The sequence below is a fragment of the Molossus molossus genome, unplaced genomic scaffold (genome assembly GCF_014108415.1).
Source record: "Molossus molossus isolate mMolMol1 unplaced genomic scaffold, mMolMol1.p scaffold_m16_p_7, whole genome shotgun sequence".
NCBI classification, from domain to species: domain Eukaryota; kingdom Metazoa; phylum Chordata; class Mammalia; order Chiroptera; family Molossidae; genus Molossus; species Molossus molossus.
In genome coordinates this window covers 111,848,420-111,871,149 of record NW_023425401.1, presented here as the reverse complement: position 1 = coordinate 111,871,149, position 22,730 = coordinate 111,848,420, and the positions used below count along the sequence as shown (strand labels likewise).

Sequence of the window (22,730 nt, the reverse complement as noted above, 5' to 3'; positions counted from 1 at the left end):
GGACACTGGCTTCCTCCCCTCCGCCCGGCGCCTCCCTGCTGCGGACACTCACGGGGCACCAACGTGCTCCCTCCAGCCACCGTCTGCCCTGCCTGCGCCGTGGGCTGGGACTGGGCCAGTCGGAAAGGCCACTTCAACCCCGTGTCATCGTTCAGGCCCAGGGCCGCGCTCCCCTGCGTCTCGGGGCCGAGGGTGCTGTGATCCGCGGCAGCCTGCTCCTTCCACCCAGAGACCGCGGAGAATACCGAGAGTGGAGTGAGTGCGTGCTTAGGATCTTTGTTTCTAACTCACATCTGTGTGTTCTGATGTGGACAGACCGCAGGGTTCACCAGAAGTGTGGGCGCCCTTGTGATGAGCACTGCGCTCGGAGCTGCGGACCACACACCGCAGCGCCCCTGGGTTTAAGTTTAGCCACAGACTCGGTCACTTGGTGGCTTTTCTGGAACCCAAGGAAGTTTTTGGTTTTGCCTAGTAAAAAGTTTTTGGTTTCAGTGTAAAAGTCTGGCCTCTGGCCCTGGCCAGTGGCTCAGTGATTAGAGCATTGGCCCCACCGGCCAGGGTTGCGGGTTTGATTCCTGTCAAGGGCAGGTACCCCGGCTTTGGTTTGATCCCTGGCCCTGGTCGTGCAGGAGGCAACCAGTAGCTGTGTTTCTCAGATGTTTCTCTCCCTCTCCCTCCTCTTTTCCCTCCCTCCCTCCCTCCCACTCTATCTGAAAATCGATGGAAAAATGTCCTTCGGTGTGGAATTAAAAAAAATAATCTGCCTTTAGTTTGGCCCCGAGGCCAGACTTGTTTTATATTTAAAACAAAGAGTGCATAACGATTCTTTCTGATACTCCAGCCTCGTGGAGTGCGGAGAGGTCTCTGAGGCGAGGGGTGCCCCTCTGTCCTTGCCGGGCCTCTGGGTCTCTCCTGCCTGCTGGCCGGGCCCTCGCTGTGCACTAGAGGGCGCTGGAGGCTGGGAGCTGCAGCCTCTCCTGCCTGCAGCCGGCGCTCCCTGGGGCTGTGGGCCTCAGTGGGCCTGTGCTCCCCGGATTAGGATCGCGGATGAAGACCGGTTAACCGCTTCCTTGGTGGGAAGTGTTGGGAAAGTCATCAACTGTTTAGGATGATTCTGCAAAATGTTTTACGGAGGCTTTTTTGGGCATGTACGTTCTTCAGAGCTGACGGTGTTGGACACGAGCTCGAGCCGCCAGCCTCGGCATCGCAGACTGGACGCCGGCCGCGCCCTTTCCTGCTGGGAAATGTCCGTTCCCGCCCCGTCCCGAGGGCTCGTGCTTCCCCTCTCTGGGCCGGAGGTGCAGGACGACATGAAAGTCACCCCTCTCTGTTTCAGGGGATCCGAGCCCGAATCCTAGAGACGCTCGTCATGCTCGTGCTCCTGGCGCTGCTGACGCTCGGGATGGTGTGGGTCGCCTCAGCGCTCATCGACCAGGACGCGGCCAGCACGGAGTCTCTGTACGGTAGGTGGCTGGGCGGCCGCGCTCACCCCCTGGAACCCTGTCCCAGGCTCACCTTCCAGACCCCAGCAGGTCTTCCCTCGAGCCTGTTGATGCGCGGAGTTAAGACGCTTAGACGCGTCTAGGGAAGAAGCGAGTGTGTGCCGGCACGTGAGCCGCTTCTCAGAGTGGTTCTTTTTGTTGTTAATTGGTTTCTGTTCTGAAAATTCCATGCAGGATTTTTTCCCCCCTCTCCCTCCAAACAAGTTTTGCAAAGGGGTTATTTCCTGTTCTTCTATTTTAGATCTTTTTATTATACTGTTTAGAAATCATATGGTTCGGTAGATTCAGGGAATTTTGATGTTTACTGTACATTAGTTGATAGTCAGCCCTTGTTTTAATGTGCAGGGTTTCGGATTTACTGAAATACATTTATGTTTCCTATAGATCTCTGGGAGTTCTACCTGCCCTACTTATACTCCTGTATATCACTGATGGGATGTTTGTTACTTCTCTGTAAGTATGTTTCTGACTTCAGATTGAGTGGAAAAGAGTTGTTTGGTGTTCTACAAAATCACGGGGAATTTCCCTGATGACAGTCCTTCACAGCTTGGAGAGTTTTAAAACGTTGCTCCTTAACTTCATTTTATGTTCAAGATAAATTTTGATAAACAGAAACCTTGAGATAATAAGACACTTGTGTAGTTCTCCAAGAAAAGCCTCCTCCACGGGGCTGGGGGGCAAGGTGTGGGGGGAGGGAGGAGATGCATGCAGGGGTGCACACACATGCAGACACACATATGCATGCAGACATACACGCACAGACACACATGAACACACACACATACACACATTTACACAGACCTGCACACACACACATACAGACACACATGCACACCGACATGCACACACAGACACATGCACACAGACACGCACACACAGACACACATGCACACAGACATGCACACACAGACACACATGCACACAGACATGCACACACAGACACACACAGACACACATGCACACAGACATGCACACACAGACATGCATACACAGACACATATACACAGACATGCACATACAGACACATGCACACAGACATGCACACACAGACATGCACACACAGACACACACATAGACACACACACAGACACACATGCACACAGACACACATGCACACAGACATGCACACACACTGCCCTGCCATTACAGCACTAGAGTCTACTTTTGAATGGTAATGATAGAACTGTGTGTGATGACTTTGTGGCCTTTATTTCAAAGTTTGCCTAGTTTTACCTAAGATGTGACAACATGTCTCAGGGATATTATACACATAAATGTTGTCAGAAGGATTTAGGGTTATAGTTGTCACGTTCAGATATTCTCGTCTGCTTCTCGGTTTCATTTGTGCTTGAAATTCAATCTCTTCCTCAGTTGGTTTTCTTTAACTTTGTCTGAGTGGAGACACTGTCATCCTTCAGCTGCTGGAGGATTGTGTGTCCCCAGCCTTTAGCTGTCAGCTGTCCTTCATGAAGCACAGGAAGGCGTCCCCTCCAGCCCCCTGTTGACGAGGCTGAGGGGCCCTCCGACGACACCGAGGGCGTCTGAAGCTGAGACAGAACCTCCCTAAAGTTAGAGTCCGAGCTAGCTGCTCCGCGGCCTGGCGGTGCCCGTGCGCGCACTCTGAGGTGACGTGGTCTGTCGCCCTCTCTCTCCGCAGTGTGCACCCCGGTCGGCCTGTCCCGCATGTTCACCGTCATGGGCCAGCTGCTGGTGAAGCCGGCGGTGAGTACGGCTGGGCCTTGTTCAGGAAGGGCTGTGTGGCAGCGGTGAGTACGGCTGGGCCTTGTGCAGGAAGGGCTGTGTGGCAGCGGTGAGTACGGCTGGGCCTTGTTCAGGAAGGGCTGTGTGGCAGCGGTGAGTACGGCTGGGCCTTGTTCAGGAAGGGCTGTGTGGCAGCGGTGAGTACGGCTGGGCCTTGTGCAGGAAGTGACTGTGTGGCAGCCGCAGCTCTCGGCTGTGAACTGGACTCAGAAACTGAAGAGCATCTTTGTGGGTTGATGACCCAAACTGTTGTTGTTGGTTTTATTTTCATCTTTTTTAGTTTCGGAAACCACATTGGTTTTTGCTTTTAAAATACTATAGGCACTCAGGTAAAAATTCTATAGCAGGTTTTAACACAAGGTTTACAGAAATGTACAGGTGTTTTAGATGTTGGCTACCTTATATCAAACAGTAAGTATCATGTTGCAAAATTTACCACAAGCGCTTTGATTTATACAGCAGTTACGTTTCGGAAAATCCGTCTGCATATTAGATCTTGTCCCTTTAATCTCGGAAGTGCCAGCTGTCCGTGTGCAAATGACTTTCAGTAGCTGTAAGTCTAGTGATTGGTCCCTAAGTTTCTTTGGCCTCTAGGTATTTTGTCAAATATTTCATAATATGAAAACAGTTCTTTGCTGTATCTAGGAAATTTATGACTCAACTTACTTTCATGGATCTTCACCCCTTACAAACTCGAGTCCAAACTGCTAACATGTTACAGGACCTTCCCCAATCTGCCAGCACCCGAGTTCACCTGTAGCTGCGTCCCCACCCCCCCCCTCCCGCAGCTGCCTCTGCTCCTGGGCTCAGCCGACCTGCTGTGCTCAGGGTGGGCGGGTCCCGCTGTCTGGCCCTCACCTGTCCACCCGGCGGCCTCCTCAAGGCCTGGTCTCCGCGGCCTCCTCCTCCCGGCCCTGAACACGTCCTCACTTCTTTAAGCTGAATAATTGCGCTCGTTGTTCAGCGCGTCTCCTGCTCGTCTTCGTGTTTCACTAGCTGTCGTTCTCACATCTTCACGGCTGTAGCTTGTTCTCCTTCGGGGAGAACGGAGGGAATAGACATTCTTTCAGTAAATGCTTGACTCCGAAAGCCTTTTGAAAAGCAAACGGCAGTGTCTTCGTATCTCCTTTGAAATAAAACCGGACTTCATATGTGCTCCCTAAACGCACGCCCCCTCCATGCCGGGCACATGCCGGGCACATGCGTCCGCCCTGAATGCCACGCCCCCTGGGGCAGGTGGTGATGCCCACGCTCGGGTCCTTCCGGTCTCTGGTCTGCTGATTCCTTCGGCCTCTTTCTCCATTTCTATGTCCTGGCCCTGCATAGAGGCAGAGATGTCAGGCTCTGCGCGTGGTCTCAGCGGCTATGCTCTGCCCTCCTGGCCACCTCTGCCGTGTCCCCACCCCTCTGTGGGGGCAAACTACAGGACACTTGCCATGTGTGATTGGAGACCCGCAGTGCGAACTCAGCACAGAACACCGAACCCTCCTTCCCTGCCTCGCTCAGCCAGCTGTCCTCCCAGCCTGACTGACCGCACCTGAAAATGGTCCTGATCTTTGTCCCTGTCCTTGTTCCTAGTCTCCACTGGGAATGGTCTCTGCTGAGTAACTGAGGGTGTGTTGTGTGCTTGCGATGAGTACAGCCGTCCCTCGTTCACCGCGGTTAATCCGTTCCAGACTCGAGCGGTTGCACCTGGCGCTGAAGGACCCCCGGGTGCTCGAATACGCAGGCCCACGTCCATACGGACAGTGATTTTAGTTGTTATTGTAACACAGGGTGTATAATTGACTCAGACAACCGAGGCGCACTGTATCGTTTTCACTGTCTTGATCAACTTTTTAATGAATATAGTTGAGAAAACGGCGATAGAGTGAAGCGTGGAAGTCGAAGCGCGAGGTGGCAGGGACGACTGTGCGTGACTGCGTTCCCGAGGGCCCACCCCGCGCTCCCGTTCCCACCCTTGTTGAAGGTCACAGGCGGGGCAGGGCGGGGCAGGGCGGGGCGGGTGGGAGCCTGGGCTCTGGACCTCCTGGGTGTGCGGGGAGCTCCAGGGCCATCCACCCCCTTCAGCACCTGCTCCCTGCTGGGCGTGGGGTAGTTTCTGAGGCATCTCTGACTGGTCGGTGACGCAGCGTCAGCCGTACCTGCCGAGACCTTTCCTGCCCCACTAGAAGCTGGGGTCTCACTTTCTCTGACCTTTGTTACGACGGTTACTCAGATCCTGTCCTGGACGCCGGGCCACTGCCGTGGGAGGTCAGGGGCAATGTCCGGCCCAGCGCTAGGTCCCACCCTTCAGAATGGGTGAGGAGTAGGCTCTGAAGGCAGATGACTGCTCTCTGCCAGATCGCCGTTTCTCGGTGAGTGTGAGGTGGGCGATAGCTGGGGCAGGATCGGGCCGGTGCAGGCGGCAGCGCCATGCGGGGCGCCCCGCAGGCCGGCGCTGGCCGTGTGGGAAGCACGTGCAGGTCCGAGGCTGCGGCGGCTCCACGACCTCGGTTCCGCCAGCTCACCCCTGGAAGCGCACTCTCGCCCCCGGATGCTGCTCGTTGTCACTCACCAGCACCCCAGCCGCAGCTCGCACCGTGCGAGGGGATCCTTCGAGCGCGAGGCCTTCCCAGAAGTACAGACGGCCACTCGTGGTCCAGACAGGAGGCAGAAGGGCCGGTCCCTGGGCCTCGGAGGCTGTCCCGGGTCACCCTGTCCCGGCCTGGGGGGCTCTTTCTGCGCCGCCCCCACTCACAGGACGCGAATCTTCGTAGTTACTGACACTCACCATCTGTTCCTGTTTGTCACGAGTCCCAGGCCGAGGGAGAGGGTCAGTGTTCACAGGGAGCCTGGGCATTACTGGGTCGCTGTCCATCAGCCTCCTGTACAGCCCGCAGACGGGTGCGTGGTCGGGCACTCGGCAGGGCGGGCAGGCCAGCCGCCTCCACCCTGTGTCGTCCGCGCTCCTCACGGTCTTGCGTGGCCGGGTTCGAGTGACACAGAACACTGACAGCCGCTCCGGGTTTCCCGAGCGTCTCCCAGCGCCGGGACACACTTAGATCATCGCCAGGCCGTGTCAGCCCAGCTGCAAGAGACCGGTTCGGGCGGGCTTCCCGAGACAGTGCGGGAGCACCCACGTGACTGGTTATTGATCAGTGGTTTCGCTTGTTGTCCCTTCCGCGGCCATGTGGCATGACAGCGGAGCACACGTCAGCCGCCGCTTCTCCGGGGTCTGTGTCCGCAGGGCGGCTCCAGTGACACCGGTGGTGGGTGTTTGCGGGACGGCGTTAGAGGGTAAGGACGGCGTTAGAGGGTAAGGAGGGCGTCAGGGGAGAGGGCCGACTGCTGGTGACTCAGCCCGTGGAGTTCTTGTTTTAAACTTGATGTGGAGAAATAAAGATGAGAAACGGCTGCTGGGCTGGGTGACGTCCCTCCACGTCCGACATGAGCCGGGCATGAAGAGCTGCCCTGTGTCCAGCTTCCCGGCTGTTCAGAATGGACCCATTTGTGTTCCACGTCTGGAGTCATTGAATCCTTTACACTTAAAAAAATATCTAATTCAAACATGTGTAGATTTTGTGGTAATGAGCTGTTGATGTGCTTAGTTAGATACTGAGATGTTTTAACTTACTATTTAAATCAAGTTGTTGGAGCATTTTAATGTTAGGTTCTTAGTCATTTGCGTGGACGCGTCAGCCACGAGGCAGGTAGCCTCCGTGTTCTCGTAAGCGATCGCTCCGGGTGTTGCCTCATTCAACAGCTTGATCTCTGGATTTAGATTCTCGAAGACCTGGATGAGCAGATTTACGTGATCACGCTGGAGGAGGAAGCGCTGCACAGACGGCTGAACGGTACGTGTTCTTACACATCCAGGCCGGAGGACGTGGTACTGTATTCAGGGAAGACGGGTGGTTGGGGGGACACGGCTTCTTGGCACCCTGTCGTGCCACGTGGGGTCGAGGCTCAGTCTCGTGAGCTTCGGCCGAGGAAAGGTTGGCTGACGACCGGTGGCGTTTTGGCCAAGTTCCTGTTTCCTTGCCTGATGAGCTGTGACTGAGCAAGGTCAGCTCAGCTCCGAGGCCCTGGCCCCCGCGCTGTGCCCACAGCCCGTCCTCGCGTGGGGAGCGTGGGGACTCCAGCTGCTGCGGGTGCAGAGCGGGGCCCAGTGATGGTCACGTCCCGTGTCGTTTCTCTCCTGCGGGCCCTTCGGGGTAACAGGAGGGTGCTTCTTGGACACGAGGTGCTGAGTGTGACTGAGCTGTGCTTGGGGACCCCGCGGGCTGTGGGGGGCTGCTCCTTGTCAGCGGACAACCGGGTAGGCACGGCACAGGCCTTGAAATTCAGTTTCTAATTGCTGATGACTTTGGGCTTTAAATGAAGAGCCAATGGAGAAAAGAGTAATGGCAGAGTAGAAAGGACATAGTTTGTTCTGATTTTACTAGACGGTTTTCACCCTCTGCGCTTCCTCCCGCAAAATATTTTTTAATATTGAAAACCTGCCACCAAGATCAGATTATGGATAACTAACCGGATTTCGGAATCTTAATCCAAGAGCAGGTATAAAGTGGAAGGTTGCTTTAAGTGTGAAGTACTGAGGACCAGGAAGAGACACACCTGCTTCACGTAACCGCCGGCAGTGAGTTCATGTCCCCACCTACGGGTGCTGGTGTCACAGAGCTTTGTCTCGGGCGAAAGCGTTTCGGGTCGTGTCTCTTCTGGAGAACTCTTGTCAGTAACTGTACATTTCCATACCAATAACTTCAGACTGGAACTGCTTTTACCTTTTATCCTTCTAACTCTATTGAAGCTACTTTAAGATTTAAGCCTATTTAATTCCAGAATTATAACTTCAAGCAGTACCGTCAGCTTTATGACATTTCGTTAAAGTGGCGAATACGATGGTGAGTTCGTCTTACTTAGATAATCAGGCTGCCGTGCAGTGACCCCGCCGGAATGTAAGGAACAGATGTCTGAGGTCTGCGCCATTCGAACCTGCGGCCGGAGGCTAGCGCCCGGGAGGGTGCACGCAGTGCTCCGTGATGAAAGGATTTGAGTCAGGTGTAGTGAAAACCCAACCAAGCCAAACCCGTAGTCTTTTCTCATTTTGCCCTTCGGTTGCCTCCCGGAGGACCCAACTGGGGCCAGGGACGGAACCTGCAATCCAGGTACACGCCCTTGACCAGAATCGAACCGGTGACCCTTTGGTCTGTGGGCTGCACTCTAACCTCTGAGCCAAACCGGCCGGGGCCACTGCGGTGTGTTTGCTGTTCGCTGCAGGCGGACTGTTCCGGGTGGAAACAGGCTGTAACGGGAACGGTCCCAGGGCAGAGTGGACACGGGGCGACGGACACGGCGTTGGGAGCCTCAGTGTGCTGTCCGTGCGCCGAGAACACCGACGTGCAGTCCTTTACAGTCCGCTGTCACGAGGGAATGTAGCGACAGGGTCAGTGACGAAATCATCCCCGTGGATTTTATGTAATCGAGTGTTATGTGGAATGTGTTATAAGTTACATTTTAAAAAACTGAAGTTTTAACTTTTTTACTCTGGGCTATAAAAACAACTGTGGTATGATCAGAGTAAAAAATGTCTAAAAAAATGACGCAGATGACAGCAGCCACCCCCCTAGCGTGCAGGGCGGTGCCGTGCCGATGGCCCTGAGCCTCGTGGGCGTCTCGGGACGTCTGTGCGGTTCGCTCTGAGCCCAGCTCTCCCGCGATCTGAACACACTTGATACTTAGTATCAACACGTGCTTCACTGCAGGGCTAGCTCCGCATTTTCCTGGAAGATACTGTGGCTTGTTTGGGGAGTTGTCACATCACTGGAGTTGAATTTCACGCGGCTTTTCCAGTCTGCATGGCTTCGCTGGCCTGGGGCGGCCTCTCCATTGTTCCTTTGTGACACGTGCTGGTACCAGGGGTTCTGTTCTTGTCAATAGTGTCCTCACTTCATGGACGCGTTAGTGGGATAGAGCTGAGCGTGCGCTTTGTCAGTCGTCGTCCCAAAGAAGCCGCCCGCTACCGCCCACTCCGCGCTCCCCACTTTTTCTGGTCACTGCGTGTCTGGCTCTGAGCCGGTCGGTGCCGGTGGACTCAGACTGTCTCAAGCTCATGGGCTCGTTGACAGAAGAGGAGAGAAAAAGGGTGAGGATCTGCGAGACTCGATCCAGCGCGGAGGCCCTTTAGGAAGGCATCGCGGGGAAGTCGTGTTCCCAGAACAGGAGGCCCGGCCATCTGGTGAGACAGCCCTCCCTGGTGTCCCCATCGTCATGGCAGCGTGGGGACCTGTCCCCAGAGCTCGCTGCCTCCTGGCAGGGCCCCTGCTCCTCCCCCCGCAGCCCGCCCACCGCTCCAGCCAGCCCGCTGCTCCAGCCCACTTCCTGTGGGCCCACCGCCTGCGTCGCTCAGCATCGAGCTACCACGTCCTTCCAGGGGCCCTGCGCACACGCTGGCCGCCTCTCCCGCAGCCGCCCTGCGGGTGTCCTGAGTGCCGTGTCCTCGCCGCTTTCTGTGCCGACACCCACCTTCGCCCTGGAACAGGCAGAGGTTCCCGCCCTGCCCCCCGTCCTGCGACCAGCCAGGCAGAGCAGGTGACGGCGTGTGGCGGGTGGTCGTCTGACACGGAAGCGAAGGAGGAAGATGCAGGTGTGAAGAGAGCATGGAAGCCTCTGGGGACAGTGTCCGGGTCGCCCCCAGCAGAGGCCCCTGAGGACAGCTGGGCTCAAGGGGTGCTCCCCAGGAAGCAGAATAAGGGGACTTTCCCGTCGTGAAGCCGAGAAACGAGCAGTCAAGATCCCTTCTCCTCCAAGACCCTGGAGAGGAGCCCAAGGGAGCTCCCAGGACATTGGTTGTGGTGGGAAGTTCTTTGTACTTCCTGCCCCGACCAGAAGACGCATTTCATTAGCATGTTAAACATCGGCAATGCAGAGGCATTAATGGAAATAATTAGCTCGTGTGTGTAGCCTATGGGGGTGCGGGCTAACTTAGAAGTACCATAATGAGTAGGAATTAGTTTTTGTTGTTTCAGTTCAAAACCTTCACAGTTCTTTTAATGTAATTTATTTAAAAATACTGTCAGCTTTGAACTGATGGATTCAATGCGGTTTTGTTAGGTACTATTTTTACCTTCACGATAAAAAGTTAGTGTATCCCGTTGGGTAGCAATTACCCTCCTGCTTGATCCGAATCTTCTCTTCAAGCCTTGTTCCCCGGAACTGGATCGCTTCTCTGTCCTGCAGGGCGCACAAGGTGCTTCTGTGTGTTTCCGCAGTGTCAGGCTGCCACCTTTGTATTCTGAAAAATAAAGGATTTAAAAAAACCCACACGCCGACCTTTCAGGGAACTTGGTGAGCTGCGGAGCATTCTGTCCCCACGGTCCTCGTCTTGCTGGTCACAGCGAAGTCGGATTTGCCGGGCGGTTCTAGGATGACGTCGAGGCTTTGGGGGGCCTCACCGTCTTCATGGACAAGACGTTGGCTAATCCGGCCGTCAGCTGACGTCTTTGGGCCGACACCCTGAGCGATACGAAGAAACTGAGGTCGGATTTCATCTTCTGGCCCCGCCTCACTTTCCCGGGGCTGTCTGTTATTTCTTCTGCAGTCCGGCCGTGGTGACCCTAACGCTGTCTGCTGGTGGTTGTACCACCGGAGTGGACGCGATCACGGGTGTCAGATTCCGGGCCACCTCGAGCGAGGTTTGGGTTTAGACAGGCGGAGGGTGCTGGCGTCAGCCTCACCGAGAACACACAGCAAGGATTGTTGACGGTGAAGGACCCCTTCTTTGGCAACACTACGCTGGAAGAAAGTATTTAGTAATATCTCGACTTCCTGAGCTAACAGAAAAGAATATTAGTTCTACCGGTAATACCAATTAAGTGGTTTCTTTCTAATAAGATATCAACATTTGGGTCCAAGGGTCTGAAACAGTTACAATTCATTCAGCTTTTTGGGTCACATGGTCACTTTCTAGACAATGAAATGTGGCCCAAACAGATGGTTTGTTGCAGGATGAGACGATGTGGCCGAAGAGATGTTCACTAAAGTGTAATATCAGTAGAGGGAAAGCACTTTGGAATAACAAACTATAAAATAATTTTGAGTCATGTATCATTTAGTCTCTGACATTTAGAGACAGTGTGCTCTAGGTAATTGGTCCAAATGTCTTAGCAGAAGATGCTTTTCATGCACACAAGCCACCGCTCAACCACAGCCTGTTTGGACAGTGGTATTGTCAACAGTAACATGTATCAGTATCCAAAGTTTGAAACATAATCCGGGGTCCGATCTACCAGTAACATAACTCAAGTAGAAAAAAAATGCCAAACTGCTACTTTTTTTTTTTAATCCTCACCCGAGGACATTTTCCCATTTTTTTGTTCAGGTAGAGTGGGAGGGAGAGAGAGGAACAGAGAGAGAGAGAGAAACATCGATGTGAAAGGGACACATCGAGTGGCTGCCACCCGCACGACCAACCAGGGCCGGGGACAAACTGCAACCGAGGTACATGCCCTTAGCGGGAACCGAACCCGGGTCTCTCGGGACCGCAGGTCGACGCTCTAACCGCTGAGCCAAACCGGCCAGGGCCCAAACTGCTACTTGAAGGGCACATGGCTTGTGGGTGCTCCTGAAGTCGACTGTTGACTGTTTTCTATCTTGCTTGTCGTCATTTATAGTGAAAGTATACCTGCGTTTTCAGAATCGTGTTGGGTATCGCAAGCTTCCCTCCTCGGCTCTGCACTCAGCCACGTTTGTGCCTGTGTCAGGAGTGAATAGAAACTCTTATTGTCGCAAGTGTCAGCATCGCACGTGGATTAGACCGAGAACTCGTGCTTTGAGTGGATGGGTTGTCTGTCTCCTCGGTGAGCCCTGTCTCCTCAGTGTCTGTGTGTCCCGCTGACAGGTGGGTTTGTGGGCTGGGCTCCGGTTCCGCAAGCTGTCTGGGGTCTGCCTCCTCCGCTGGGCTCTGCGCCGGGCAGGTCTGGATGCTGCCCGGGAGTAGGGACTTCACTGTGGGCTACTAGTGGTCTCGGGATTAAACAGCATCGCTTGCCTGAGCAATGCCAAGTGATTGCAAGGACTTGAAGGACCTCACATATTGGCGATAGAGGTCACCTTGGTCCGTTTAAAGCTAAGCATAAAATTTCAAGGAGTTATTACTTAGATAACAGGTTTTCTAATCAACTTTTTTGGGGGGGAGTTATTTGCTAAAATGTTAAATGAGAAAATAATTTGTTTATACTGAAGGTGTCTAGTTCCAAATAGTATTCATTATGAAACAAGTTTAGGGTGCTTTGTGGTTTAGGGTGCTGCGTGGTTTAGGGAGATCTTTCGGTTTCAGGGTTTTGAATCGTCTACATAGCAGATTGGAGGCTTGTATTTGTTTTAAGAAATGCAACATTGTATATTTTAAATTAAACAGTGTCTGCCCTTGAACAGATGAATGCCAGTTGGGGCTGTCTTTGTATTAAGAAAAACTGTAAGGACAGATCAGTGATGAAAGAAGTGCTGGACTTTGGGAAATTCTGTTATCTTGGAAGGAAAATATCAAAACATTTTCAATAGCGCACTGGTTTTTCAGCTTAAGAGTAAAGCTGGGAAAAGTTGCCTACAGCTATTAGTTTTCCTGAATCCAAAGAGACGGGTGGGGCAGGATCAAAAATACTTATTTGATCAAAGTTATTGGCTCTGAAGTCATCCCTACCGATGTAAGGAAGATGAAAGGTATTGTTTTTATTGCACACTGGTAACAGTGTAATTTTGAACTAATTGGCGTTGAACTGCCAATCACCTGGGGGAATGCAAATAGATACTCTTACAGTTCCCTTTGAGGTAGGGAGACCTTCTGTGGAGGCTGGAAGGAAAACAGAATAATACCGTTAAATTGACCTTAAGTGAGCTGCCTGTGGTTGTCTTGGAGAATCCCTTTTTATTTTTCCTGACTAGTCCAAACAGGTTTTGTCTACCAATTTGACTTATTGACTAGACGATGCTGACGGTGAACGTTTGGATTCGTTTTGAAATGAAGTGGTGATAATACAGTTCTGCAGGACAAGCCCGTGTGACATTCCAGGGCTCCTTTGCGGTTGCCATGGCCCGTCCCCCTGGCCATCGGAGCCTCTGTCGCTCACAGTGGTGCATTCTGCCTAAGACGAGGCTCACCGTTCTCACGTAGGTGAGCTGTGTACAGTCAAGGTGGGAATGGATCCGAATGTGTTACTCCAGATGAATCTAGCCGTTTAGTAAAAGCAGGGTTTCTTTGAGCACAGTGAGAATGCTTTCTTGATTTTCACATGCAAGTCAGTATTTATTAACCACCTACTGTGTGCCTCGAAGGTGTTGCCCCAAACAAGCTCACAGCGTTTCAGGAACACTGCTTTCGTCCTTTCCCTCTGAAACGTAGTGCATTGGGTGGTCTGGCATCAGAACTGAAGTTTGTCTCTTTTCTTAATTTTAAAGGGGCAGCAGCAGTGCAGTCTGTTCTGCAAGCCCGGCCCTCGTCCGGATTCTGGACACTCAGCGGATGGTTTTCTGTAACCCCGAACTGGCTGCTGGGATGACCCTTCTTCACCAGTGTCGGGAGGGGATGTGTCTGTGATTACTCAGAGATGTTTTTATTGCACTTTATTTTTTAAGAACAAATTTCCCCATCTTTTAAACAATTTTGTTTATTTTATTTTATTTTATTTTTTAGTGAGAGGGAGAGGGGGAGAGAGAGAGAGAGAGAGAGAAACATTGATGAGAAAGAACATTGACTGGCCACCTCCTGCATGCCCCCTACTGGGGATCCAGCCCATAACCTGGGCATGTGCCCTGACCGGGAATCGAACCGGCGACCTCTTGGTGCAGGGTCGATGCTCAACCACTGAGCCACACCGGCCGGGCGCAGATGGAGATGTTAAATGAGCATCGACTGCAGACACACACCGTGTAATGTAGGAAGGCTGGGATCAAAAGCACGGTGCACCTGCCCCAGGACTACTGTATTCAGGGACACTCAAAAGCCCCTCCCTCTGTGGCCACCGTCAGCCTCCTTGTTGCACAGAAACGTCCATTAACCTTGTAACTTAATTCTCCCCTTTGCTTCGGTACTAGAAACTCTGAACCAAATCTGTAGCAGATGGAGTCGTTCTGGGACACCCTACCCGAGTATCTCGGTACTATCGTCACCCCCTTTTGCTTATGCGTTCTGTGTTGACAAGTTAAGTGATTAAACTCCTGAGTTCTGGGAATACTGTGTAGCACCCCAGGGCGTTCAAGACCTCAGGTCCTCCAGCAGGAGGGGTGGGCTCTCAGTGCGCAGCTCTCCTGGGACCTGGGTCGGGCTGTGGGCTCCAGAAAGAGACCCCAAGTCCCTAGTGCGCTCGAGCCTGCTGCCTGCGTGGTGGGCGGGGCTGACTCCGTCTTCAGCCTCCCCTTTGGGAAGGAGCCGCAGCACCTTGAGAGACCCCACAGCACGGAGGCTCCGTCCTCCCGAGTCTGCGTTTCTGTCCAGTCCGTCCCCTGTCCCCAAGAACAGAAATTGTTGGGCCCTCCCGATGGTTTGTCCCTGTCTGGGCCCGTGTGACCTGACCAGTGTGAGGGAGTAGTGGCCGTGGGCGAGGAGAGGCTCACTCACTGGAGGCGCTCCATCCCCCGGGAGCCCCTTTTCTGTCTCCACACCCCAGAGTCTGTTCCAGGGCTCCTGACCAGGGAACTCCAGCGGGTAAAGGTTGACCCTCGAAGTGGCTGTAACTGGAATCCTTCCTTCTGTGTAAGCACACGGGCAGGTGAGGACGCAGAGGAAGCGGGACTTGAGGGCCACGAAGCAGCCTCACGTTGAAAAGCGTGGACCCCAAAGAGGGTCCTTACGCACCGGTACGAGGCGCCACTCGTGAGGAAGTGTACAGCCTTCAAGGGACCAGGGAAGAAGTGAAGACCAACGCAAACACGGCCTGAAAGCCGAAAGTGGGGACAGCACAGTCGGGGTGGGGATCGCGGTGTCCCGTCGGCATCCGGAGAGGACGCGGAGCCACACGGACCCCTAGACGCAGGCAGGAGACGCGGGCAGGGAGATCCGTGCGCTGGGTGAACATGAAAAGGTGCTCGACCACAGTCAGGGACGCGTGTGTCGGGATAACAGTAAGGAGATGTTTACAAATCAGATTGTAAGCTTCGGGGTGACGACACCCAGCGGCGGGGAAGAGACCGGAAACCAGGAGCTGTGAACGCTGCGGTGCCAGCGTGAATCACGGGACAGTTTAAGCCAGCACAGTAAGTCGTAATATTTGGGGGCAGCAGCCTTGAAGTGCCCGCAGCAGCCAGCGTTCACGCCCTGTGCCGCAGGGCTGAGTCCTGGGAATCGGCCTCCAGCAACGGTAGAGCCAGGCACTGGGTGTGCACGTCGAGGTGTGTGCTGCAGCGCGGTCTGCGGCAGAGTCGGAATAATGTTCACTAAACTGAAGTATGTCCACACTCTGGAATATGCTTCTTTTTTATTCCCCATTCGAGGGTATTTTCCTACTTATTATCAGATGGAGTGGGAGGAAGGGACAGACAGAAACATCAATGTGAGAGAGCCACATCGACCAGTTGCCTCCCTCATGATCCGACCAGGGCTGGGGACGAACCGCAACCGAGGCATGTGCCCTTGACCGGAATCGAACCCGCAACTCATTGGTCCACGGGCCGATGCTCTAACTGCTGACCCAACCGGTCAGGGCTGGAATATCATGTAGTTGTTGAGGGCTCGTCCCCGTCAGTATGGACACATCGCTGGCTGGGAAAGCAAGTGGTGAAATAATGCGTCCGGGCCCTGGCAGTTTGGCTCAGCGGTTAGAGCGTCGGCCTGCGGACCAGAGAGACCCAGGTTCGGTTCCCGCTAGGGGCATGTACCTCGGTTGCAGTTTGTCCCCAGCCCTGGTTGGGTCGTGCGGGTGGTGACCACTCGATGTGTCCCTTTCACGTCGATGTTTCTCTCTCTCTCTGTCTCTCTCTCTCTCCCACTCTATCTGAACAAAAATTGGAAAAAAATGTCCTTGGGTGAGGATAAAAAAAAAAAAAAATAATGCGTCCGATTTGACCCATTCTTATAAAATATGGAATGAAAACCACATGTGAGATGCATGTGAACATACGAATACGAACCGGGATCTGGAGGGAGGTGTGGAGAAACCACTGAGTGAACCGGGACCTGGAGGGAGGTGTGGAGAACCCACTGAGCTGCTGCCCGTCGTTGCCGTGGGAAGGTGGGTGGAGACGAGAGCTTGGCTTTCTTTTACTTTATAATAAGCACATAATAGTTTTATAAAAAATGAATAACAGATCAAGTAAGAATTTTACCAAAGTAATACAATTTCTAGTGTTTAATCAGCAAGAACCTGGAAGTTTGAAGTGGTAAAAAAATGGGTGTCTGCCCGGCCAGTGCGGTTCAGTGACTGAGCGTCGACCCTGCACCAGGAGGTCGCCGGTTCGATTCCCGGTCAGGGCACAGGCCCAAGTTGTGGGCCGACCCCCAGTGGGGGCGTGCAGGAGGCAGCCAGTCGGTGTTCTCGCTCAACGATGTTTCTCTCTCTCTCTCCCCCTCTCCCTTCCTCTCTCTCTAAAATCAATAAAGGAAAAAATAAAAAAAAATGGATGTCCTTTTCTGTGAATCACACACCATCTGTTCTCATTCTCTATGATCAGGTGCTATTTTTATATTTTAGTTAAGTGTGAGGGCCACCTGTTCTATACTCATAGGGGTTCTGTTGTTATACTGCTAAAATATTTTTGTTTTCGACAGGACTATCTTCCACAGTGGAATACAATGTAATGGAGTTGGAACAAGAACTTGAAAATGTAAAGACTCTCAAGACAAAATTAGGTACATTTTTTTCCCCCTTGACTTGTGTATTGGTGTTGGTTTCTTATTAAAGACTTTCCTGTAGTCTAAAATGTTCATGAAAGTATGAACTTGGTTTATGTTCATGTTTTCAGTCTGCCCACAGCCAGAGTTAGCTTGGGGAGAGGATAGGCATGTATTGACTCCTTTCGTTGTTTGTTTCGTACATGCACAGAACAAATCCTCAAAACACGGTGATGTTGAAAGGTGGTGCCCCATTGCCCTTTCGGTGGTATTATCCCTGACAAGTAGTCATCTGTCGTCCTCACCGCTCACCGTGCCTGTATCGTCTTTCAGATCTCCTCTTTATCATCGATTTAGCACAATATTATTGTGATGTGCCTTTGAGTAATTTTACTTCTGTTTCTTGTCCTTTGGGTTCATTGATTTTTTTTTTTTTAAACCGGACAATTTGTAGTTTTCATCTAATGTGGAAAATGTTATTACTTTTCCAAATAGTTTTTTCTTCTTCCATCTGTGCTTTGCTTTTCAAGGACTCTGATTCCATCTACATGAGCTTCCGTGAAGTTGCCCCTTAGCTCAGGGATGCTATTTCACATTTTGTTTTGTTTTGTTTTGTTCTTCTTTTTCTGTGTGTTTCATTTTGAATAGTTTGTATTGCTATATGTTCATGCTCACTAATTTTTCTTCTGAGTGTCTAATCTGCCTCTATTCCCACCTACTGTATTTTTTTTCTTGGACACTGCAATCTTTATCTCTAGAAGTTCTGTTTAGGCCTGTTTTATATCTTCCATATGTTTTTAATTAACACCTTCAACTTGTGCACTTCACCTTTTTCAAAACATGGGATACAATTATAATAATACTTTTCATGTTTTTGTCTGCTAGTTCTAACACCTGTGTTTGTTCTTGAAAAGTTTTCAATCAATTGAGTTACTGCATTTTCGTGCTTGCTTTGTATGCATGGCAACTTTTGATTGGCTACTCGACCCTGAATCTTACATGGCTTGGTGCTGATATTTTTGTGTTCCTGTAAGTGAGGAACTTTGTTTTGGGACGCAGTGAAGTTTCTTGGAAACAGTTTGATACCATCAGGTCTTGCCTTGAAGACACCACCATTGCGTCCAGGGCTAACGGTTCCCTGCTACTGAGGCAAGACTTTCTAAGCACTGCCCCGTGCCGCAGTGTCTCGGAGGAGCAGCATGGTTCTCGACCCTTGGTGATTGTTGGGTACTGTTCCTGGGACTTGTTTTGGGTGGTTCTTTCATCAGCCATGGGCTGTTTGTTCACACACCTGAGCTGATTGTTACCCTACTCCAGGCCTTGGAGTTCTTCCTCTGTGCAGCAGTCACCTCTACGGCACTTGGCTCTGCAACATCCCACTGACCATTCTCCCCAGACTCCCACTGTGTCCTCAGCTCAAGGGGTGAGCTGGGCTCTGCCTGGGTTCCTCCTGCCTGCACCCTGGCCCAGAAGCTGTCTCAAGACGGAGCTGGGCAGACCCAGGGCTTGGCCTGTCTGTGTCCCTGCTTTCAGAGATGTCATCCTTCAGCGAGCAGATGCCCAAGGCCTTGAAGATGGTTGTTTCACATACGCAGCTCTGGTCCCTGTTTGTTCCTCTGTCTTCAGAAGTGCGAGTTGAGTGTCGGGTTGTTGAGAATCATATAAGCTGTTCAATCATTTCATTTTTGCAGACGTCAGTATAGTGCTGCAAGCTCCTTTCTTCATCCTGCTGTCGGTGGACGTTGGCAGCTTCAGTCTTGTGCTGTGGTGGTTGGTATTGGGACGGACGTGCTTCTCTGTGTCTGGTAGAGGTGGAAGCACAGGATGACTGAGCATGAGCGGATGCAGCATCTTCAGACGCCGCCACACTGTGTCCCGGGCAGTTGTGTTACTTTCAGACGTATCACACTGTGTCCCGGGTAGTTGTGTTACTTTCAGACGTGTCACACTGTGTCCCGGGTAGTTGTGTTACTTTCAGACGTGTCACACTGTGTCCCGGGCAGTTGTGTTACTTTCAGACGTGTCACAGTTGTGTTACTTTCAGACGTGTCACACTGTGTCCCGGGTAGTTGTGTTACTTTCAGACGTGTCACACTGTGTCCCGGGCAGTTGTGTTACTTTCAGACGTGTCACACTATGTCCCGGGCAGTTGTGTTACTTTCAGACATGTCACACTGTGTCCCGGGTAGTTGCGTTACTTTCAGACGTGTCACACTGTGTCCCGGGCAGTTGTGTTACTTTCAGACGGCGCCACACTGTTTCTCTGGTAGTTGTGTTACTTTCAGACGTGTCACACTGTGTCCCGGGTAGTTGTGTTACTTTCAGACGTGTCACACTGTTTCCCTGGTAGTTGTGTTACTTTCAGACGCCGCCACACTGTTTCTCTGGTAGTTGTGTTACTTTCAGACGCCGCCACACTGTTTCCCTGGTAGTTGTGTTACTTTCAGACGCCGCCACACTGTTTCTCTGGTAGTTGTGTTACTTTCAGATGCCGCCACACTGTGTCCCGGGTAGTTGTGTTACTTTCAGACGTGCCACACTGTGTCCCGGGTAGTTGTGTTACTTTCAGACGTGTCACACTGTGTCCCGGGTAGTTGTGTTACTTTCAGACGTGTCACACTGTGTCCCGGGCAGTTGTGTTACTTTCAGACGTGTCACACTGTGTCCCGGGTAGTCGTGTTACTTTGCATTCCTGCCGGGCACAGTAAGGCTCCCTGTTGCCCCACGTCCTCGCCAACTATCGGCCGTGCTGGACTTCATAACTTTCACCAGTGGAGTGCACCTGGTGTGGTGTTTCTTTTTTTTTCTTTTTAATCCTCACCCGAGGATATTTCCCATTGGTGTTTGGAGAGAGTGGAAGGGAAGGATGGGGAGAGAGAGACATACACACATCATCTGGTTGCCTCCCACATGACCCCCGACGGGGGCAGGGGATCGAACCTACACCCAGGTACGTACCCTTGACTGGGAGTCAGACCCGCAGCCCTTCGATCTGCTGGTCGGCACTGGAGCTGCTGAGCCAAGCTGGCCAGGGCTGGCTTGGTGTCTGCCTGCATGACCCTGATTTGTGTTTCCTTGAAAAAAACATTCGTATTTCATTTCGTGCTGATTCGCTGCCACGAATCCTCTCAGTTTTTCTTTATCTGAAAACGTTTTTACTTTCTTTCTCATCTCTGGGGCATTTACACGGAATCTGAGTTGTTATTGGGTAGTTTCAGCGTCGGGAGATGTCGTTCCAGCAACCCCTGTGTTGGCTTCGAGGTCGGGCGTGCCCTTTGGAGGGGCTGTCGGGTGTCCCCTTTGGAGGGGCTGTCGGGTGTCCCTTTGTCTGTCTTTCTCCTGACCTGTCTCCGTGACAGCCTTTTCCACTGTGCAACCACCATCCCCACTATCGCCTCTTCCTTTTAGCTACCGTATTATTTTGTTCTAGAGATTCCATTTGGTTATTTTTCTCGATCCAAATGGTGACATTTGCCATCTCGTCGTTTACCTCATTGAGCTCGTTAATCCGGTATTTTAAGGCCACTTTCTGGTCAGTCCAATGTCTGGATCAACCGAGAGTTTGTTGTCTTCTTCCTTTGTCCTATCTCCGGGTAATGTCTGTTTGGACGCGAGACATTTCTCATGCGTAACTGCAGCTCCTGGCTGACATTTTCTTCTTTTTGAGAGGACTTACGTGTGCTCCCGGTAGGCGGTTAGCGCAGGGACAGGCCGTCGGATCTGAGACAGTTGAGACCAGGCCTTGTCTTTACCAGGGCTGGTGTATTTCCTGTTTGGCGTCGCTCCTAGACTAGCTTTCCCCGGTGCTGAGAGCCTGGTTGTTTTGTTGTTGACTGTCAGGCCATCTTCTTTGTGGACCTTGACCTATAGATTTTACCTCTGAAAAACACGAGCCTGGCGGGGCCTCGCCGGGCCTCTCCGCCTCTGCGCGGCACCTGTCTGCTCCCGTCGGTGCCTGGCCGCTGACGCCTTGGGCAGCGCAGGCGCTCTGTCTCGGCTCCTCTCTGCGATCCCGGCCACCTCCGTCGCCCAGACTCCGATTTCTGTCTCCTTGGCTCCTCTGAGATTGCGGAAAGCTTTGCCTTAGCAAGGTGGGGTTCCTTTCACCCCCTGCTTTCTGCTTATTTCTCTGCCTTGTGGGTCCATGTGGATTCTTACTGGAAAATGTTGGGGGAGGCAGTGCCCACTCCTTCCAGTTCATTTCTCAGAACACTGGCCCCTCCATTTTGGTCGTCATGGTAACTCTCGGACACCTTCATATCGATTTTCAAGAGTCCACCTGCCCATCTTCTCCAGGTGTTCATGGCGTGAGGACTGCGTGACGTCGGGCGACCCCAGAGTCAGCAGCTGGCCCCCAGGGGGCAGAGTGTCTGTCTTTGGGACGCCAGAGTGGAGGGGACTTTCACACCTGTCTCTTTAGCCAGTCAGATCCGTGTCAACATGTGAATCTGTGTCAGATACAAACACTCTGTGTTTTCAGAGTAAGCTGTGCATTAATTGATTTCATGAACAATGGGGATGTCTTCAAAGAGCTAAAACGTAACAGTGACACAGGGTTGAGCTGGTTCATGTAGCGAATGGATTTTAAAACTCTGGTTTTTACAGTTTGTGGAGGAAAATGTAAAATAATTAAGAGAGAACCAATGATATAACAGTCACGCATGCTGGCTGGTGTGGTTAAGGACCGGAGTGTGAGTCTGGACACTTGGGTCACGGGAGTCTCCTGTCGCGTGGTTTTCCCTCCAGAGCGGCGGAAGAAGGCGTCAGCGTGGGAAAGGAACTTGGTGTACCCCGCCGTCATGGTCCTGCTCCTCATTGAGACGGTGAGCGCCCTGCTGGCCGTAGGGAGCCAAGTCCTGCTCTTTACTTGACCTTGGATGGTGGCAGCTCCCTCAGCCTGTGGTCCCAGGTAGACCGGTTTTCTAGCAATAAGAGTACAAGCCTTCTGTGCCTTCATCTCTGGGAACTGATGAAGCCGGAGCAGAAAGCAGTGGGCGTTTCTTAAAGGTCCTCGAGCTCCAGTCTCACTGGCGCCGAAGGAGGCGCAGGTGCCGCAGACACCAGGAGAGCGTGTGAGAGTCACACCCGGAAATCATCTGACAGCGTTTCCACCTTTTTAAAAAAATCTGTGCAGCTTTGGGTTCCTAATTGGTGGGATCAGTTAGGAAACAGGTCTGTATTCCTAGCGTTTGTCGCCAGCTTTGCAACAATGATAATTTGCAGAATTTTTTAGGACTTATTCTGGGGTTTGGTGGATAGTCTGATGACTGGGCTTAAGTGCAGGTGTTGGTCTGCACGGCCGGGCCTCCCTCTGACAGACAGTCGGTTGGCCGCTTAGATCTGAACACGTGTGGGGACAGACGCCCCGGAAGCGAAGACCTGACGCCTGGCTTTCTGTTGCAGTCCATCTCGGTCCTCCTGGTGGCCTGCAACATCCTCCGCCTGCTGGTCGACGAGACGGCCATGCCCAAGGGAGCGAGGGTAAGGCCGGTGTTCCCGTCCGTCTTCCCAACGCACCCTGCGTGAGCACTGTCTCCAGGGGGCCTCCGCGGACAGCCACCTTCCTGCACGCGCGGACTGCATGCTGTGTGACTGTCTCGTGCAAGGAGCCTTCCGAAATGTATTTACAAACCATGATATATATATATATATTTTTTTTTTAT

General features: G+C 52.4%; 1 protein-coding gene across 3 annotated transcripts in view; it reads left to right on the top strand.

Moving 5' to 3' along the window:
- Window positions 1-22,730, top strand: part of LMBR1 (limb development membrane protein 1) — a 97,705-nt gene that overhangs the window by 56,190 nt on the left and 18,785 nt on the right. For all 3 annotated transcript variants that reach the window (XM_036246175.1, XM_036246177.1, XM_036246176.1), the window contains exons 6-12: window positions 1,337-1,463; window positions 1,887-1,955; window positions 3,160-3,224; window positions 7,027-7,099; window positions 17,005-17,085; window positions 21,814-21,890; window positions 22,471-22,548. In XM_036246175.1, the coding sequence (XP_036102068.1) occupies window positions 1,337-1,463; window positions 1,887-1,955; window positions 3,160-3,224; window positions 7,027-7,099; window positions 17,005-17,085; window positions 21,814-21,890; window positions 22,471-22,548 (570 nt within the window). The remainder of the gene's footprint in view (window positions 1-1,336; window positions 1,464-1,886; window positions 1,956-3,159; window positions 3,225-7,026; window positions 7,100-17,004; window positions 17,086-21,813; window positions 21,891-22,470; window positions 22,549-22,730) is intronic.